This window comes from Taudactylus pleione, unplaced genomic scaffold (genome assembly GCF_031769625.1).
Source record: "Taudactylus pleione unplaced genomic scaffold, aTauple2 ptg000903l, whole genome shotgun sequence".
In the NCBI taxonomy this organism is placed as follows: domain Eukaryota; kingdom Metazoa; phylum Chordata; class Amphibia; order Anura; family Myobatrachidae; genus Taudactylus; species Taudactylus pleione.
The window spans coordinates 4073955-4088265 of NW_028285304.1; the positions used below are offsets into that span (position 1 = coordinate 4073955).

Here is a 14311-nt window from a genome sequence, read left to right on the forward strand (position 1 = left end):
CACCACAAGGCAAGTCTTCAGCAAACAGCGCACTTTGTGAGATCTTCCCCGCGTGGCAACTATTCGGCAAACCGCATTAGAAATGAATGAAGTAGCTAAGCACTCAGCAACACTTAGGGGGGATTTCAATTAGGTGCGAGTTTGGTCCTGCAAGGAGAAATCACTGCAAATTTGCCTTGCGAATTACTTTAGCAATTAAATTCTAAACTTGCATTTCTTTTTCAGAGTACATTCGCCTGTTTTCGTTCGCACCCCGCTTAGCAGGTGAAAATGTAGGGAAAAAATATGAGATATGGTAAGAACTTACCCTTGTTATCTCTATTTCTACGAAGTCCATAGGGTTCCACAGGATACCTTGGGGTATAGGTGATGACGTCAGTCTTCAGGCACCACAGAGTTAAAGTTTTCAGCCTCCCAGGATGCATCTGGGTCCCTCTCCTATACCCCGCCCCCGGGCCAAGGCATCTCAGTTACGTCACAAGCCATAGGCCGGAGGAGGAGAAGAAAGAGAGAGAAGAAAAAAAATCTGGACACTCACAAGAATCACATTCTCACCATAGGGAGACGGAAAAACCGGTGACCAGAATAAAGCCCATCTGCAGTACAGGTGCGACAGGGCGGGAGTCCTGTGGAACCCTATGGACTTCGTAGAAATAGAGATAACAAGGGTAAGTTCTTACCTTATCTCATATTTTCTACTTCAGGGTCCATAGGGTATCCACAGGATACCTTGGGGATGTCCCAAAGCAGTATCCTTTAAGGGTGGGGACGCTCCTGTGCTGAGAGGAGAATCCGCCGCCCGAAGGAAGCATCCTGAGAGGCAAAGATGTCAAAAGCGTAATACCTCACAAAGGTATGGACAGAAGACTACATAGCAGCCTTGCAGATCTGAACTGCAGAGGCACCACGTCTAGCTGCAAACGAAGGACCCACCGACCTAGTGGAATGAGCCCTCACCAAGGAGGGAACTGGAAGACCTTCATGAAGATAAGCTTCTGAAATTGCCATACGAATCCAGCCTGCCAAAGTCTACTTTGAAGCAGGCCAACCCTTTTTACGGAAGCCATAGAGGACAAACAAGGCGTCCGACTTCCTAAAAGAAGAAGTGCGGTCAACATAAATTCTCAATGCCCGCACAACATCCCAAGTGGCGTCACCCACTGAAAGTCCAGGTGAATTGAAAGCCGGCACAACAATTTCTTCATTGATGTGAAAACTGGATACCACTTCGGGAAGGAATCCCGGACGAGTGCGAAGCACCGCCCTATTCCTATGAAAAATCAGAAAAAGGGGTCTACAAGAGAGAACCCCTAAATCCGAAATCCGTCTGGCCGAGGCAATGGCCAGAAGGAATATGGTTTCAGCTGTAAGCCATTTAAAGTCCACTGAGTCCAGTGGTTCAAACGGCGGCCCCCCAGAGAACTCTCAGGACCACAGCCCAATTCCAAGGCGCCACCGGTGGAACAAAAGGTGGCTGAATGCGAAGAACACCTCGCATAAAGGTGTGCACATCAGAGAGCGCAGCATTCCTACGATGAAACCAGACTGACAGGGCAGACACCTGCACTTTCAGAGAAGCCAGGCAAAGCCCATGATCCAGTCCAGCCTGTAGGAAAGCCAACACCCTAGACAGGTGGAACTCCCTGAGGGAATACCCTCTAGGTCTACACCACCGGAAGAAAGTATGCCACACACGATGGTAGATTCTTGCCGAGGAAGGTTTACGAGCTCTTAGTATGGTTTGCACCACGGAGCTAGAAAAACCCTCTGGACCTTAGCATGACCGTTTCAACAGCCACACCGAGTCAGGTCCGGGTGAAGACAAGGACCCTATGACAGCAGATTCGGTCGTAATGGTAACCTCAGAGGAACGTCTACTGACAGACTCTGGAGGTCGGAGAACCAGTGCCGTCTGGGCCACTCGGAAGCTATCAACAGTAGCGTACCTCCTTCTTGATTTGAATTTCCGTAATACTCGCGGAAGAAGGGAAAACGGAGGGAAAAGGTAGGCAAACTGGAACGTCTACTAGACGGACAGGGCATACACCAGAGACGCCTTTTCGTCTCATGTTCGAGACCCGTACACCGGCAACTTGTTGTTGTGCCGGGACGCCATGAGGTCTATCTCCGGAAGACCCCACTTGTCCACCAGACTCCGAAAGACGTCCTGGTATAAAGACCACTCTCCCGGTTCCTCCTTGCTGGTTTAAATAGGCCACCGTGGTGGCGTTGTCCGACGGGACCTGCACAGGGTGACCCTGGAGAACCGGCTGTGCCCGCTGGAGAGCTCTTGACACCGCATGGAGCTCCAAAATGTTTATTGGAAGCTCCGCTACCGCCCGAGTCCACCTGCCCTGAAACAAGTATGGACCGTGACAGCTCCCCAGCACCGGAGACTGGCGTCCGTTGTTAACAGGACCCAGTTCGCCACCCAGAACGGGCGACCCTTGTTGAGGTGGGTCGTCTGCAAACACCAGGTTAGAGACAGGCGAACATCCGGAGTGAGCCCCATCGTCTGGGACTTGAGACACTGAGGCAATCCATTCCATCTGGACCGGATCAATAGCAGCAGAGGTTTGGAGTGAAATTGGGCGTACTCCACTATGTCGAATACCGACACCATTGAGCCCAATAACCTCTTTGCCAAGTGTATCGACACTCGACGACACTGCAGACAACTGCGCACCCTCAACTACAAAGCAAGGATCTTTTCCTCCGTCACAAAGATCCACTGCTGCCTGGAGTCCAATAAGGCCCCGAGGTGCAGGATCCTCTGAGACTGGGTGAGAGTGGACCTCTGCCAGTTTGTCAACCATCCGTGACGTTGCAGTACCGCAATCGTCAGATCCAGATGGTGTAAAAGAAGCTCTGGAGACCCCGCTATCAACAGGAGGTCGTCCAGACAAGGCAACAGTCGGACTCCCTGCGTCCGCAGGAGAGCCGCCATGACCGCCATGACCTTGGTGAATACCCGTGGAGCAGTCACCAGGCCAAAAGGCAGTGCCCGGAACTGGAAATGTTCGTTGCAGATTGCCAATCTGAGGAACTGCTGATGGCGCAAAAGAATAGGGACATGCAGGTAAGCGTCCTGGATGTCCAATGACACCATGTAGTCCCCAGGTTCCAGTGCCAGAATAATGGACCGCAGGGTCTCCATCCGAAACAGAGGCACCCTCAAGGACTTGCTGAGGGCCTTTAGGTTTAGTATTGAACGGTAAGACCCATTGGGTTTCTGCACCAAAAATAGAATGGAATAGAAACCCAGGCCCCTCTGGGAAATTGGAACATGCACTGCGACCAGCACCGGGCGAACTGAAGCAGGCGCCCCCCACTTTGGGGTCCCCCAAAAGGAGGCCTGGACCGTCAGGCCGCAGGTTTGTTATCTGACCTAGGAGCCGGACGTCTGGTACTCCAGACCTGTTTCTTGGGCTTGGACAATTTCTTGGCCCCAGCCTGCCGTGGAAAGGACTGTACTTTAGGCCTACCTTGGGGCCTGTGAGGCCAAAAGGACGACCCACCAGCACTAGAAGGAATCGTAGCAGACAGAAGACATGCAGATTTTGCTGCTGCCAACGTAACTACAATTTTGTCCAGATCTGGACCAAATAGTACCTGTCCAGACCTTCTAATCCCTTTTTGGAATCCGCGTCCGCTTTCCAAGAACGCAACCATAAGGTGCGACGAGCAGCCACGGCTGCAGAGGAGATCCTAGAGGTGAGCATACAAATATCTAAGGCCGCTTCATTAATGTAAGTGGCCGAGTCTCGGAGATTGCCCACCAACTCGGTCTGTTCAGCCGAACAGTCAGAGTCCAAAGACGCCTCCAAATTATCCGCCCAGCGCTCCATAGCTCTGGCTACCCAACACACGGCCAGAGCCGGTCTGGATGCTTCCCTGCAAGGGAATAAACGGATTTGAGGCAGATCTCCACCTTGCGGTCAGTGACATCCTTCAAGGATGACATCGAAGGCATAGGCAACGTGGCACTTTTGACTAGGCGTGTGACATGTGAATCCACTTGCGTAGGGGATTCCCGCTTAGAAAAATAACTGACCGCAAACGGATAAGCCACGGCTAAGCGTCTCTGGGGCTGAAACCGTTTACCTGGATTTTTCCACGCCTCCTCTAAATGATCCACTAATTGATCAGAAAGAGGGAACATCGTAGCCTCACCCTTAATATCCTTAAAAAGGCATATATGAATGTGGCCACCAAAGGATCAATATCCTCAATAACTAAAGCCGAGCGGACCGCTCGAATAAGACCAGGGATATACACCTTGGACTTAGCGTCCGGCTCTTTGGTACGGAGAGGTTCTTGGTCAGATAGATCCAGAATCTCCCCATGATCTGACGTCTCATCGTCATCCCCATAAGGAGCAGATAAAGACGCCACCGGCCGTTATGAGGCCGCAACACAGACTCCCCCTGTAAAACATCGGACAAATGCTGAACCGATGTAGTTAAGAGTATTAACCCACGCAGGCTCCGGAGAAACCTGGGAAGGGACAGGGAGACTGTGGGGTACCATCAATTGTCTCGGGAACTCCCGCATGGGTGACGACACCACTGACTGCTGGGACAAACCCGTCTGAGTAAACGCAGGTGGTGGAGCTAGCTGGCCCACAAGGGTTGTAAGCGCCTTAGCGAAACAAGCCCAGGGAGGTTCCTGTACCGGGACCGTGACCATAATCGGCCGTGACAGTGCCAGGCACTGGGGGCATAACCCCTCCGCGTTACCCTCCCCCTCCGCTATTGGTACCTTACATTTAGTACACATGAGCTGGAGAGGAAAATCAGTCTCAGACATGATGGTAAGTATGTGACACTCACACCTATACGTATTGGTATAGTGTGAATAACACCCTGCACACTACGCACCGCAAGGGCTTTGAGCAGAGCAAGATCAGGGACAGTAATAAAGCTGACAGTAGAAAGTGAAAGTACAGACAGCAGGCTAGCAGTTCAGTCACATACAATGCAGAAGAAACAAATCCCTGCACTATTAGCGCTGATTCTCAACTACTCAGACCCTCAGGCTGGTAGGACTCAGCGCTGCATACACTGACCTGTGACAAACAGAGGAGAGATGCTGGGGGACCCAGACCGCAATGCCACCGCTCACAGGCTTCCAGCAGTGTTCACCATGCTTTAAAGATGGCCACCGAGGAGCAGAAGATGAAGGAGGCCGGCCTGGGGAGGACAGCTGACACACTGTGGCCAATCAGGCAGAGCAGAGAGGTTGTGTGCAGCAGGGGAGGCGCCGGCTGTGAGACAGGGAGAGCGCGCTCCCCTGGCATGCATTTAACCCCTGGGACGCCGCAGCGCATGCCGCTCAGCAGCGGCCCGCTATCCCAGGGGGTAGTGGAAGCGCAGGTTGGTCGCCTGGCTCCACGCTGCAGCCAGTCCCCAGGGAGCCCCCTGCCTGGGGACTCAGGACCATGTGACCAGCGGGGACCCACCGCGGGACCCCGCTGCTTACCTGCATCCCCTTGGATCCGGCCATGGTCCAAAACATCTGGGGACACCGCTAGCCGTGACCCCAGATGTCTACCAGCATCCCCGGATCAGTACCGGCGTTCTGGTACCGGCGGGGTGTAGGGGAGACGGCATGGACGTCAGTACTGACTGTCCATGCTGTACTCCCAGATGTGCAGCCAGCGCTGCCTTTAAAAGAAACTTCAGGGGCTCTTCATAGCCCCCCTCTGCACAGTGCCTCCGACTCCGGCCAGGCACCGACGAAACTGGGATGCCTTGGCCCGGGGGCGGGGTATAGGAGAGGGACCCAGATGCATCCTGGGAGGCTGAAAACTTTAACTCTGTGGTGCCTGAAGACTGACGTCATCACCTATACCCCAAGGTATCCTGTGGATACCCTATGGACCCTGAAGTAGAAATCTGTATTTTAAAGATAAAAATTTCTGTACTTGCTTCACAATCCCTTGGACACTCCCCCCCTAATGACTAATTAGGCATTTAGAATTTTTCAATAATTTTTTCTGGTGAAAAATAAATGGCCTCAAATCACCTCAAAATAAGTTTTTAGCTAAATAATGCACACCAAATTTGATGAAAAGTATTTTAGTGAAAAATAATTGCCTTCTATAATTTTCTTTTAATTTTATAAAGTTGCCTCAAATTACACCAAAAGCATCTTTTTTCTACATTTTTTTTTGCATTTTCTATTTAATTCTTTTGTAATTAAACAAAATTCTACAGCTTTTTATAATTTATTTTATGTTTTTTTTAAAATGCACAATTCAGCCTTCACTTTTTCTTGCTATTTTCCTTGTTCACTTTTTGGACAAAATTCACACTCTCACTGCGAGTAGTGCGAATTCGCATTTATTGTGCATATCTCGGGTGCGCGCATGGAGGCGATGTGTGCAAATTATAAGGCGAAGCATGTGAGTTTTTCGTCTTTTGTCATCTCTCACCTAACTGAATTCCCCCCTTAGTGGTATACATCATTATTAATGAACAGCGGTCCTTTTAAGTTAGAAGCACTTTAATACAGTATAAGTTGTTGAATACTGGAGCTTGTAGATGCAAGCGATTTGCTTGGTCGCCGATTGAGTGATTAGAGGGAAAGTACTTTTCTTTATAGACCAAGCAAAATATTTATCTAATAAAACAAAATATATAAAATTATTTCAGCCATGGTCGCCTTGATAAAACGGGTGGCTCTCGCCAGTTTGAACTTGGCAGTCAGTTGCTTGGCCTTAAAACTTTAAACTGTGGATATTGGTTTTCCCTCAGTGTTTCATAATGACTGCACCTTATGTCGGGTACACGCTAGAACAGGGGTTCCCAACCACGGTCCTCAAGGCACACTAACAGCCCAGGATAGCCATAGTTGAGCACAGGTGACTTAATTAGTACCTTAGTCATTTTGATTTAACCATCTGTGCTCAAGCATGGATATCACTAAAACCAAGACTGTTAGTGTGCCTTGAGGACCGAGGTTGGGAATCACTGCACTAGAAGATAGAGAGTACACACTCGCCGATGTGGATGACCTATGTAGCTGACGGATGCACGCTCCTGCACATAGTCAGCGACATCCGAATGCAGCATGGCCCCTGCCCTCTCGCACAGCTTTGCAAGTGTGCATGCACTTGCCGGTGCCGGTACCCCAGCAGCTCACGACATCAACGATGTTTACCCGGCCAAGTGTGTACCCAGCTTTGGACTCTGGGCCTGATTCAGACCCGCTCGCGAGCGCTGTGCGCTCGCAAGTGGGTCGGTGGTGGCCCAGTGCGCATGCGCAAGACCCGGATAGCGACGGGCAAGCCGTCGCTCCAGGTCTCGTACCAAAGGGGGCGTGCTGCCAATGTTGAGAGACAAGGGTCTCGTCACAAGCCCGATGGTCGTGATGGGTCTTGACCATCGCGACCATCTTCCTGGCCGCTCGCTATAGCTGTGGGTGGTCACCCAGAGCTATGCGAGCGGCCAGGAGACCGCTGTAAAAAAAACCCCAAAAGGCCGGCCCTGATTCAGAGCGAGCGTCCGGCTCTGAATCAGGCCCTCTGTTGCTGGCAGAACATTAAAACCTGGAACACTCCTCATCATTGAAGATCCTACCAAAGGTATCCCAGCAACCACTCCCCTTTTCAAAGTCACTGAGGTCTGTTCTTGTAACCATGCCCGTAATAATTACAAGCAACAAGTGCAGTCCCGGCATTATCATACATATCCCTGGCATGTTATCTACCCAATGTATGGAAGGCCTTGTTTTCAGTTAGGTTTAGTATGGTTAGCGTCACTCACTCACTCTGAGTGTACCCATTTAATGATCCATCTATTTTCCTCATGCCACCCACAGCAGTGGCCAAAGCACACGAGTCCTACAAACACTACTCTTCACACAACTATTCATAATAAGACGACAATACACTCCATAGACTGAAACCTGCAACCTATAATGCTGCAATGATAGACTAAACTATGGCCCTCATTCAGAGCCGTACGCTCTGAGCAGAGCGCACGCTCTGAATGAGGGCCGTCCTCCATAATTATGGAGCGTCCTCCTGGACGCTCGTATAGCTGTGGGTCACCACCCACAGCCTGTACGAGCGTGCAGGTTGATGGCTCGCGACCATCGCCACTGCGAGCCGGAGCCTGCGGTTGAGTTTTTCAACCGCAAGGCCGGAGTGATTTTGGCTCCATCAGAGCCAAAATCACTCCCACTGACATCACTAGTGATGTCAGTGGGCCGGCTTCTGACGGTAGGCGTTCCCTTGGGAACGCCCCCGTCAGGGAGGCACGCCCCCGGCATGCCCACCAAAGGGGGCGTGCTGTCAATCAACATCGACAGCACGCCCCCTTTGATCAGACACAACGAGCGAAGGAAAGTCCTTCGCTCGTCGCGTCTGGCGCATGCACACGACGGAGCTCCCGCCGTCGTGCGTATGCGCAGTGCACAACATCGACCCACTTGCGAGCGGACAGCCGCTTGCGAGTGGGTCTGAATCAGGCCCTATATTCATGGTTGTGCAGTGATTAGCTGGCTGCCCTTACAGCACTGAGGTCTTGGGTTCCATCCCCGTCAAGGCCCTATCTGTGTGGAGTTTGCATATTCTCCTTATATCTGCACGGGGATTCTCCGGATACTTTGGTTTCCGCCCACAATCCATAAACATACAGGTGGGTTAACGGACTTGTGACAAACAAATAAAAACGAATGTATGCGTGTGGTAGGGAATATAGATTGTAAGCTCCGCTGGGGCAGGGACTGATGTGAATGTACAATCTCTGTAAAGTAACGCGGAAAATGCGTATACATAACGATTGATAAATAAATCTCCTATATGAGTAGCCAGCAATTATGCTCCTCACAAACCACTTAATGAAGATTACACCAGAAATTAATTTCCTCTAGAACTTTCACACAGACACCGCCATCCACATTACTGTAACGCAAGACACGAGTCCCCCCGCTCAGAGCTATAACAATATAGCATGCAGACAAACATGCAGCTGGGAAACTTATCATGCCGTGCCAATACTTACACATCGTACCTCTGCAGGGGTGTTACTTTGTTTTTGTTCTTGTCAACTGTACCCGTAGACAACTGTAAAAAGTTGGGGTTTAGTTTGTAGAGTTCCTGAAGCAGCTTCTGTTCATATTCCTGATGTTTACCCGCCTGCGGAAAGGGGGAGGAATAAGTTATTAGGACGCTCAGATAAGCCTCGCAGTTACTATGTAGGCCTAATGGTGCATACACGCGGTCAGATTTCTTATCAGATATGAACGATAACGGTTGTAAAAATCGTTCATATCTTTGACATGTAGGGCATGCATCAAGGAACGATGCGCGTTCCTGCATGTCAGATAACGATCTCTGACATCGACTGTGTTTGAAGTCAGATTTGGCCGATTCCATTTGGATATGGTTAGAAATCGTTCAAATCGTTGTAAAAATCGTTCATCAAATCTGACCGTGTGTATGCACCATAACGCCACATGTTAATGTCTGACGGGTGGAGAAACTATAAAACTGAAAAATTCACGATAGCCAATAGAATTTTAAATCTTTGAATCACTTTTTGAAAAGGGCTACCTGCGGCCCCCCGTCAGCCCCAAGGGCTACCTGCGCCCCCCCCCCCGTCAGCCCCAAGGGCTACCTGCGGCCCCCCCGTCAGCCCCAAGGGCCACCTGCGGCCCCCCCGTCAGCCCCAAGGGCCACCTGCGGCCCCCCCCCGTCAGCCCCAAGGGCTTCCTGCGGCCCCCCCGTCAACCCCAAGGGCTTCCTGCGGCCCCCCCGTCAGCCCCAAGGGCTACCTGCGGCCCCCCCGTCAGCCCCAAGGGCTACCTGCGGCCCCCCGTCAGCCCCAAGGGCTACCTGCGGCCCCCCCCGTCAGCCCCAAGGGCTTCCTGCGCCCCCCCCCCCGTCAGCCCCAAGGGCTTCCTGTGGTCCCCCCCCCCCCCCCGTCAGCCCCAAGGGCTTCCTGCGGCCCCCCCCCGTCAGCCCCAAGGGCTTCCTGCGGCCCCCCAGTCAGCCCCAAGGGCTTCCTGCGGCCCCCCAGTCAGCCCCAAGGGCTTCCTGCGGCCCCCCAGTCAGCCCCAAGGGCTTCCTGCGGCCCCCCCGACAGCCCCAAGGGCTTCCTGCGGCCCAAATGGTTTTTCACTGAGCAGGAGACGGGTGCAAATTCTGTGCTTTCGCCTGAATCGTGAGAAGGAGGCCACGTCTTCCACCACAAATATAGAAATATGGTAGTCAATTGGTAGACTAAACCCTGACCTATATAGTCATAACGCTGCACAATCTCCGTAATCTATCGATCACAGCCACTAGTGATTGTCAGGTGCAGCTAGGGCACCATTTAATTTGGTTCCCGGTTATGTGATCTGTAGGCACGGTTTGAATGATGCAGGCCTGGAGTATTACTGCATAGCAACAGCAAATCCCAAGGACGTCCATAGGGGCTACCTAGAGGTCGGTAGGAGGGGGTTATTTCTGTATAAGCCATTGTGCTATTGCCAAAATGGAAATATGTAAAAAAAAAAAAAAAAAAGTTTGACACAGAACATACAGATCTCAAAACATCGCTTCTAACTTTTTGGAATACAGTTAAAATTTCCTTCATTATTTCCGGTGACTTTTTTTTTGCATTTTAACTCTGGTCACTCTTCCTCGGGAAAAAATATTTCTGATGTCAGTTTGCAGTACAATTTATTGCACATTTGAGATCAATCTAAATATATAAAAGTTACGCTGGGATAAATAAAGGAACAACATTCTGGTGTCTTAACTTTTTTTTTTCCTCTTAATTAATATAGGTACAAACAGCGGTTTCAATTCGCAGAAACCCATTAAAACGTGTTTAGAAAATACAATATAAAATAGAGATGATAGAATGGGAGACTATGGTCTGTAAAACAGATGCAGCAAAAAGCAAACAGTGACTGACGTGTTACCCATCTCCCACCTGGACAGAGACTGTTCCCCTACATTAGATAATGTAACTGTGCACAAGTTTGGTTGCGACTACTTAGAAAAAAAAATAAATAAAAGGTATTTTTAATTTTGACGTATCTGGATGCGTAACATTGAATATGTAACTCGTTATGCCAATGTAATTTTAATTTGAATCATAAAGGCTAGCACAGCAATTAACAGTGCTAATTATCTTATTAAAGGTAATTTTGAAAGCAATTAGTGGTATTGCATGCCTGCAAGCACTCTACATGGCGGAGTTTATCAGCCTATGAATGGAGAATCTCGAGCAGAACAAATACAGCCATTGTGCTCTGTGACATACAGAATGTTTCACACCCTGCACAGTGCACGCTCGAGAATATATTGCCATTTATGATCAATGGCAACATACTCTATTTCCAGGAACAAAAAGGGTGAAATGTTCAATCTCTGCACACTGACCCATAAATCATACACTACGCATTTGCACAAACACAGTACAGAAGCGCAATGAGAGAAATCCTGCAATGAGGGGTGCATTCATTCCATTTTGCTCTGTATGTTTAGAGTATATGCTTAATATAGTATATTATGTATGACTTATCAAGTCTGCTTTCAGCATTTACCATTCTGTAGACTGTCCTTGTTTATTTGGAGGATAGGAAAAAGATTTTCATTTTAGCATTTGATTGTACAGAACAATTTGCCACAAGGAGCTTGGCACATGTCTCCTTAGCTTTCAGACTGATTGGGTACAGGATCCCGGCAGGGGCGGATTGGGCCGCTGGGATGACGGGCCTGATCCCGCTGGGCCGGTCACTACTATAGCCAGAGGCCAACCTCCACTTACCCACCCGCTGCCTCGAGCAGCTTTTCAGTAGTACAGCATACGCAGAAGCTTGCTGATGGGAAAAAAAAAAAAGACGGGGGAGCTGCTGAGCATGCCCGGCGGCAGCAGCTCCTCCCACAAGCCTTTGCGGAGCCTGTCAGTCACCACTGACAGCTCCGCCACAAGCCCCTCCGCAGCCCGGCCCCACTCAGTGCATGCTGCAACAAGCACAGGCAGCCTGCACGGTGACGCCGTCGGCTGGACACAGACACAAACAGCGGAAAGCCTGAAGAGCAGCTGGTGAGACAAGCAGCAGTCAGCAAGAGCATCATCAGGCAAGTGTTGACAGGGGTGGCTGAGACAGGAGGGCTGACAACACGGGGGGGGGGGGGGGGGATGATGGGAGGAGGAACTGACTACACTGAACTGAGGTGACACAGGGGCCGGGGGAATGAGGCTGAGAAACGCACAAGGGCAGACAAACTGGGGCTGGGGATGGAGAGTCACGGGGGGGGATTTGGGGGGGCCTGGGGATTAAGAGTCAAAGGGCGGGGGGCCTGGAGAGTCACAGGGTGGGGGCCTGGAGAGCCACAGGGTGGGGGCCTGGAGAGCCACAGGGTGGGGGCCTGGAGAGCCACAGGGTGGGGGCCTGGAGAGCCACAGGGTGGGGGCCTGGAGAGCCACAGGGTGGGGGCCTGGAGAGCCACAGGGTGGGGGGCGGCCTGTGGATGGAGAACCACGGGGGGGGGGGGGGCCTGGGGATGGAGAACCACAGGGGGGGGGCCTAGTGTTGGAGAGCCACAGGGGGGGGGGGCCTGGGGTTGGAGAGCCACAGGGGGGGGGGGCCTGGGGTTGGAGAGCCACAGGGGGGGGGGGCCTGGGGTTGGAGAGCCACAGGGGGGGGGGGCCTGGGGTTGGAGAGCCACAGGGGGGGGGGGCCTGGGGTTGGAGAGCCACAGGGAAGGGGGGGGGCCTGGGGTTGGAGAGCCACAGGGCGGGGGGCCTGGAGAGCCACAGGGGGGGGGGCCTGGAGAGTCACAGGGGGGGGGCCTGGAGAGTCACAGGGGGGGGGGCCTGGAGAGTCACAGGGGGGGGGCCTGGAGAGTCACAGGGGGGGGGGCCTGGAGAGTCACAGGGGGGGGGCCTGGAGAGTCACAGGGGGGGGGCCTGGAGAGTCACAGGGGGGGGGGGCCTGGAGAGTCACAGGGGGGGGCCTAGGGATGGAGAGCCACAGGGGGGGGGGCTAGGGATGGAGAACCACAGGGGGGGGCCTAGGGATGGAGAACCACAGGGGGGGGGCCTGGGGATGGAGAACCACAGGGGGGGGCTGGGGTTGGAGAGCCACAGGGGGGGGGGGGGCTAGGGATGGAGAGCCACAGGGGGGAGGGGCTGGGGATGGAGAGCCACAGGGGGGAGGGGCTGGGGATGGAGAGCCACAGGGGGGAGGGGCTGGAGAGCCACAGGGGGAGGGGCTGGGGATGGAGAGTCACAGGGGGGGCGGGGCTTGGGATGGAAAGCCACGGTGTGGGGCTGGGGATGGAAAAATGCAGGGGTCCTGGGGATGGATAGAGGGTTCTGGAGAGAGACAATGGGTCATGGAGATGGAGAGACAGAGGGAGCCTGGAGTGATAAAATGGCATGAAATCACTCTGAAGTAACAGACATAACAGATGGGTTACTAGAAACATTATTAATCTGTATTTGCACATCACACTCACAACAACAATGTAGAGGAAAAAAAAAATAAAAAAATGGGGCACAGACATGCAATTTAGGGCCCCTGATTTAAGCACGTGACCTGTGACCGTAGTAGGCCTAATAGACTGAAAGCCAGCGATATGGTGAATACATGGCATATATTTATCTTGGTGCTTGAGACAATGATTATTATACAAAATAGAATACGCATCTATAGCTCAGTCAAACCAGGTTTTGCAAAGTGCTCACTGCGGTTCCACAGAACGGATCAAATAATGCAACACGGATCAAGTCACAGTCTTACCTGCATTTCTTCTTTTGTGAAACTGGCTGCTTCGTCCCCCAATTCATGTAAATACATACAGTCTGGCTTTGGACACTGCATATTTTTTAAGAAATAACTGCAGTATTTTGTGGTACCTAAAGATGCCTTGAGAGAGGGAAAAAACAAAATAAAAACAATATTATTAGGACCCAAAACAATACAAGTAGCCTCTTCCCAACACATCATTACATATTGCTCTTTCGATATGTCTCACGGACAATGATGACGACAAAACGTCATGCTTTAGTAAATAGATGTAAGATCATAAAGTGAATCTCTCTCTCAGTGTTCTGCTGAGGATGGAACTTTTACTGAAACATTGAATACATCGCTGCTGGATGTTACCTTGCCGTACAGGAGGTTTCGCGTAAAACTGATAAGCAAGCAAAAAAAAAAAAAACACAACAAGGTTTGTAGATTTCTTCCCACTGATATACATTCAGAGGAAAACAACTACGCCTGCAAAGCAACTACTTCAACAGATCTGAGCATAATGAGGGAATGTTCCTACCCAACACCCAACTGAAAGCCTTGTATC

The 14311-nt window shown here is 51.4% G+C and overlaps 1 protein-coding gene across 7 annotated transcripts in view; it reads right to left on the reverse strand.

Annotated features, from left to right (window-relative positions):
• Positions 1-14311, reverse strand: part of CNOT4 (CCR4-NOT transcription complex subunit 4) — a 79282-nt gene that overhangs the window by 24448 nt on the left and 40523 nt on the right. For 4 of the 7 annotated variants that reach the window (XM_088459260.1, XM_088459262.1, XM_088459264.1 and 1 more), the window contains exons 6-7: positions 13753-13878; positions 9012-9145 (exon numbers count right to left, since the gene is read on the reverse strand). In XM_088459260.1, coding sequence (XP_088315386.1) covers positions 9012-9145; positions 13753-13878 — 260 coding nt within the window. The remainder of the gene's footprint in view (positions 1-9011; positions 9146-13752; positions 13879-14311) is intronic. The other 3 variants (XM_088459261.1, XM_088459263.1, XM_088459267.1) reach the window with 1 other exon arrangement.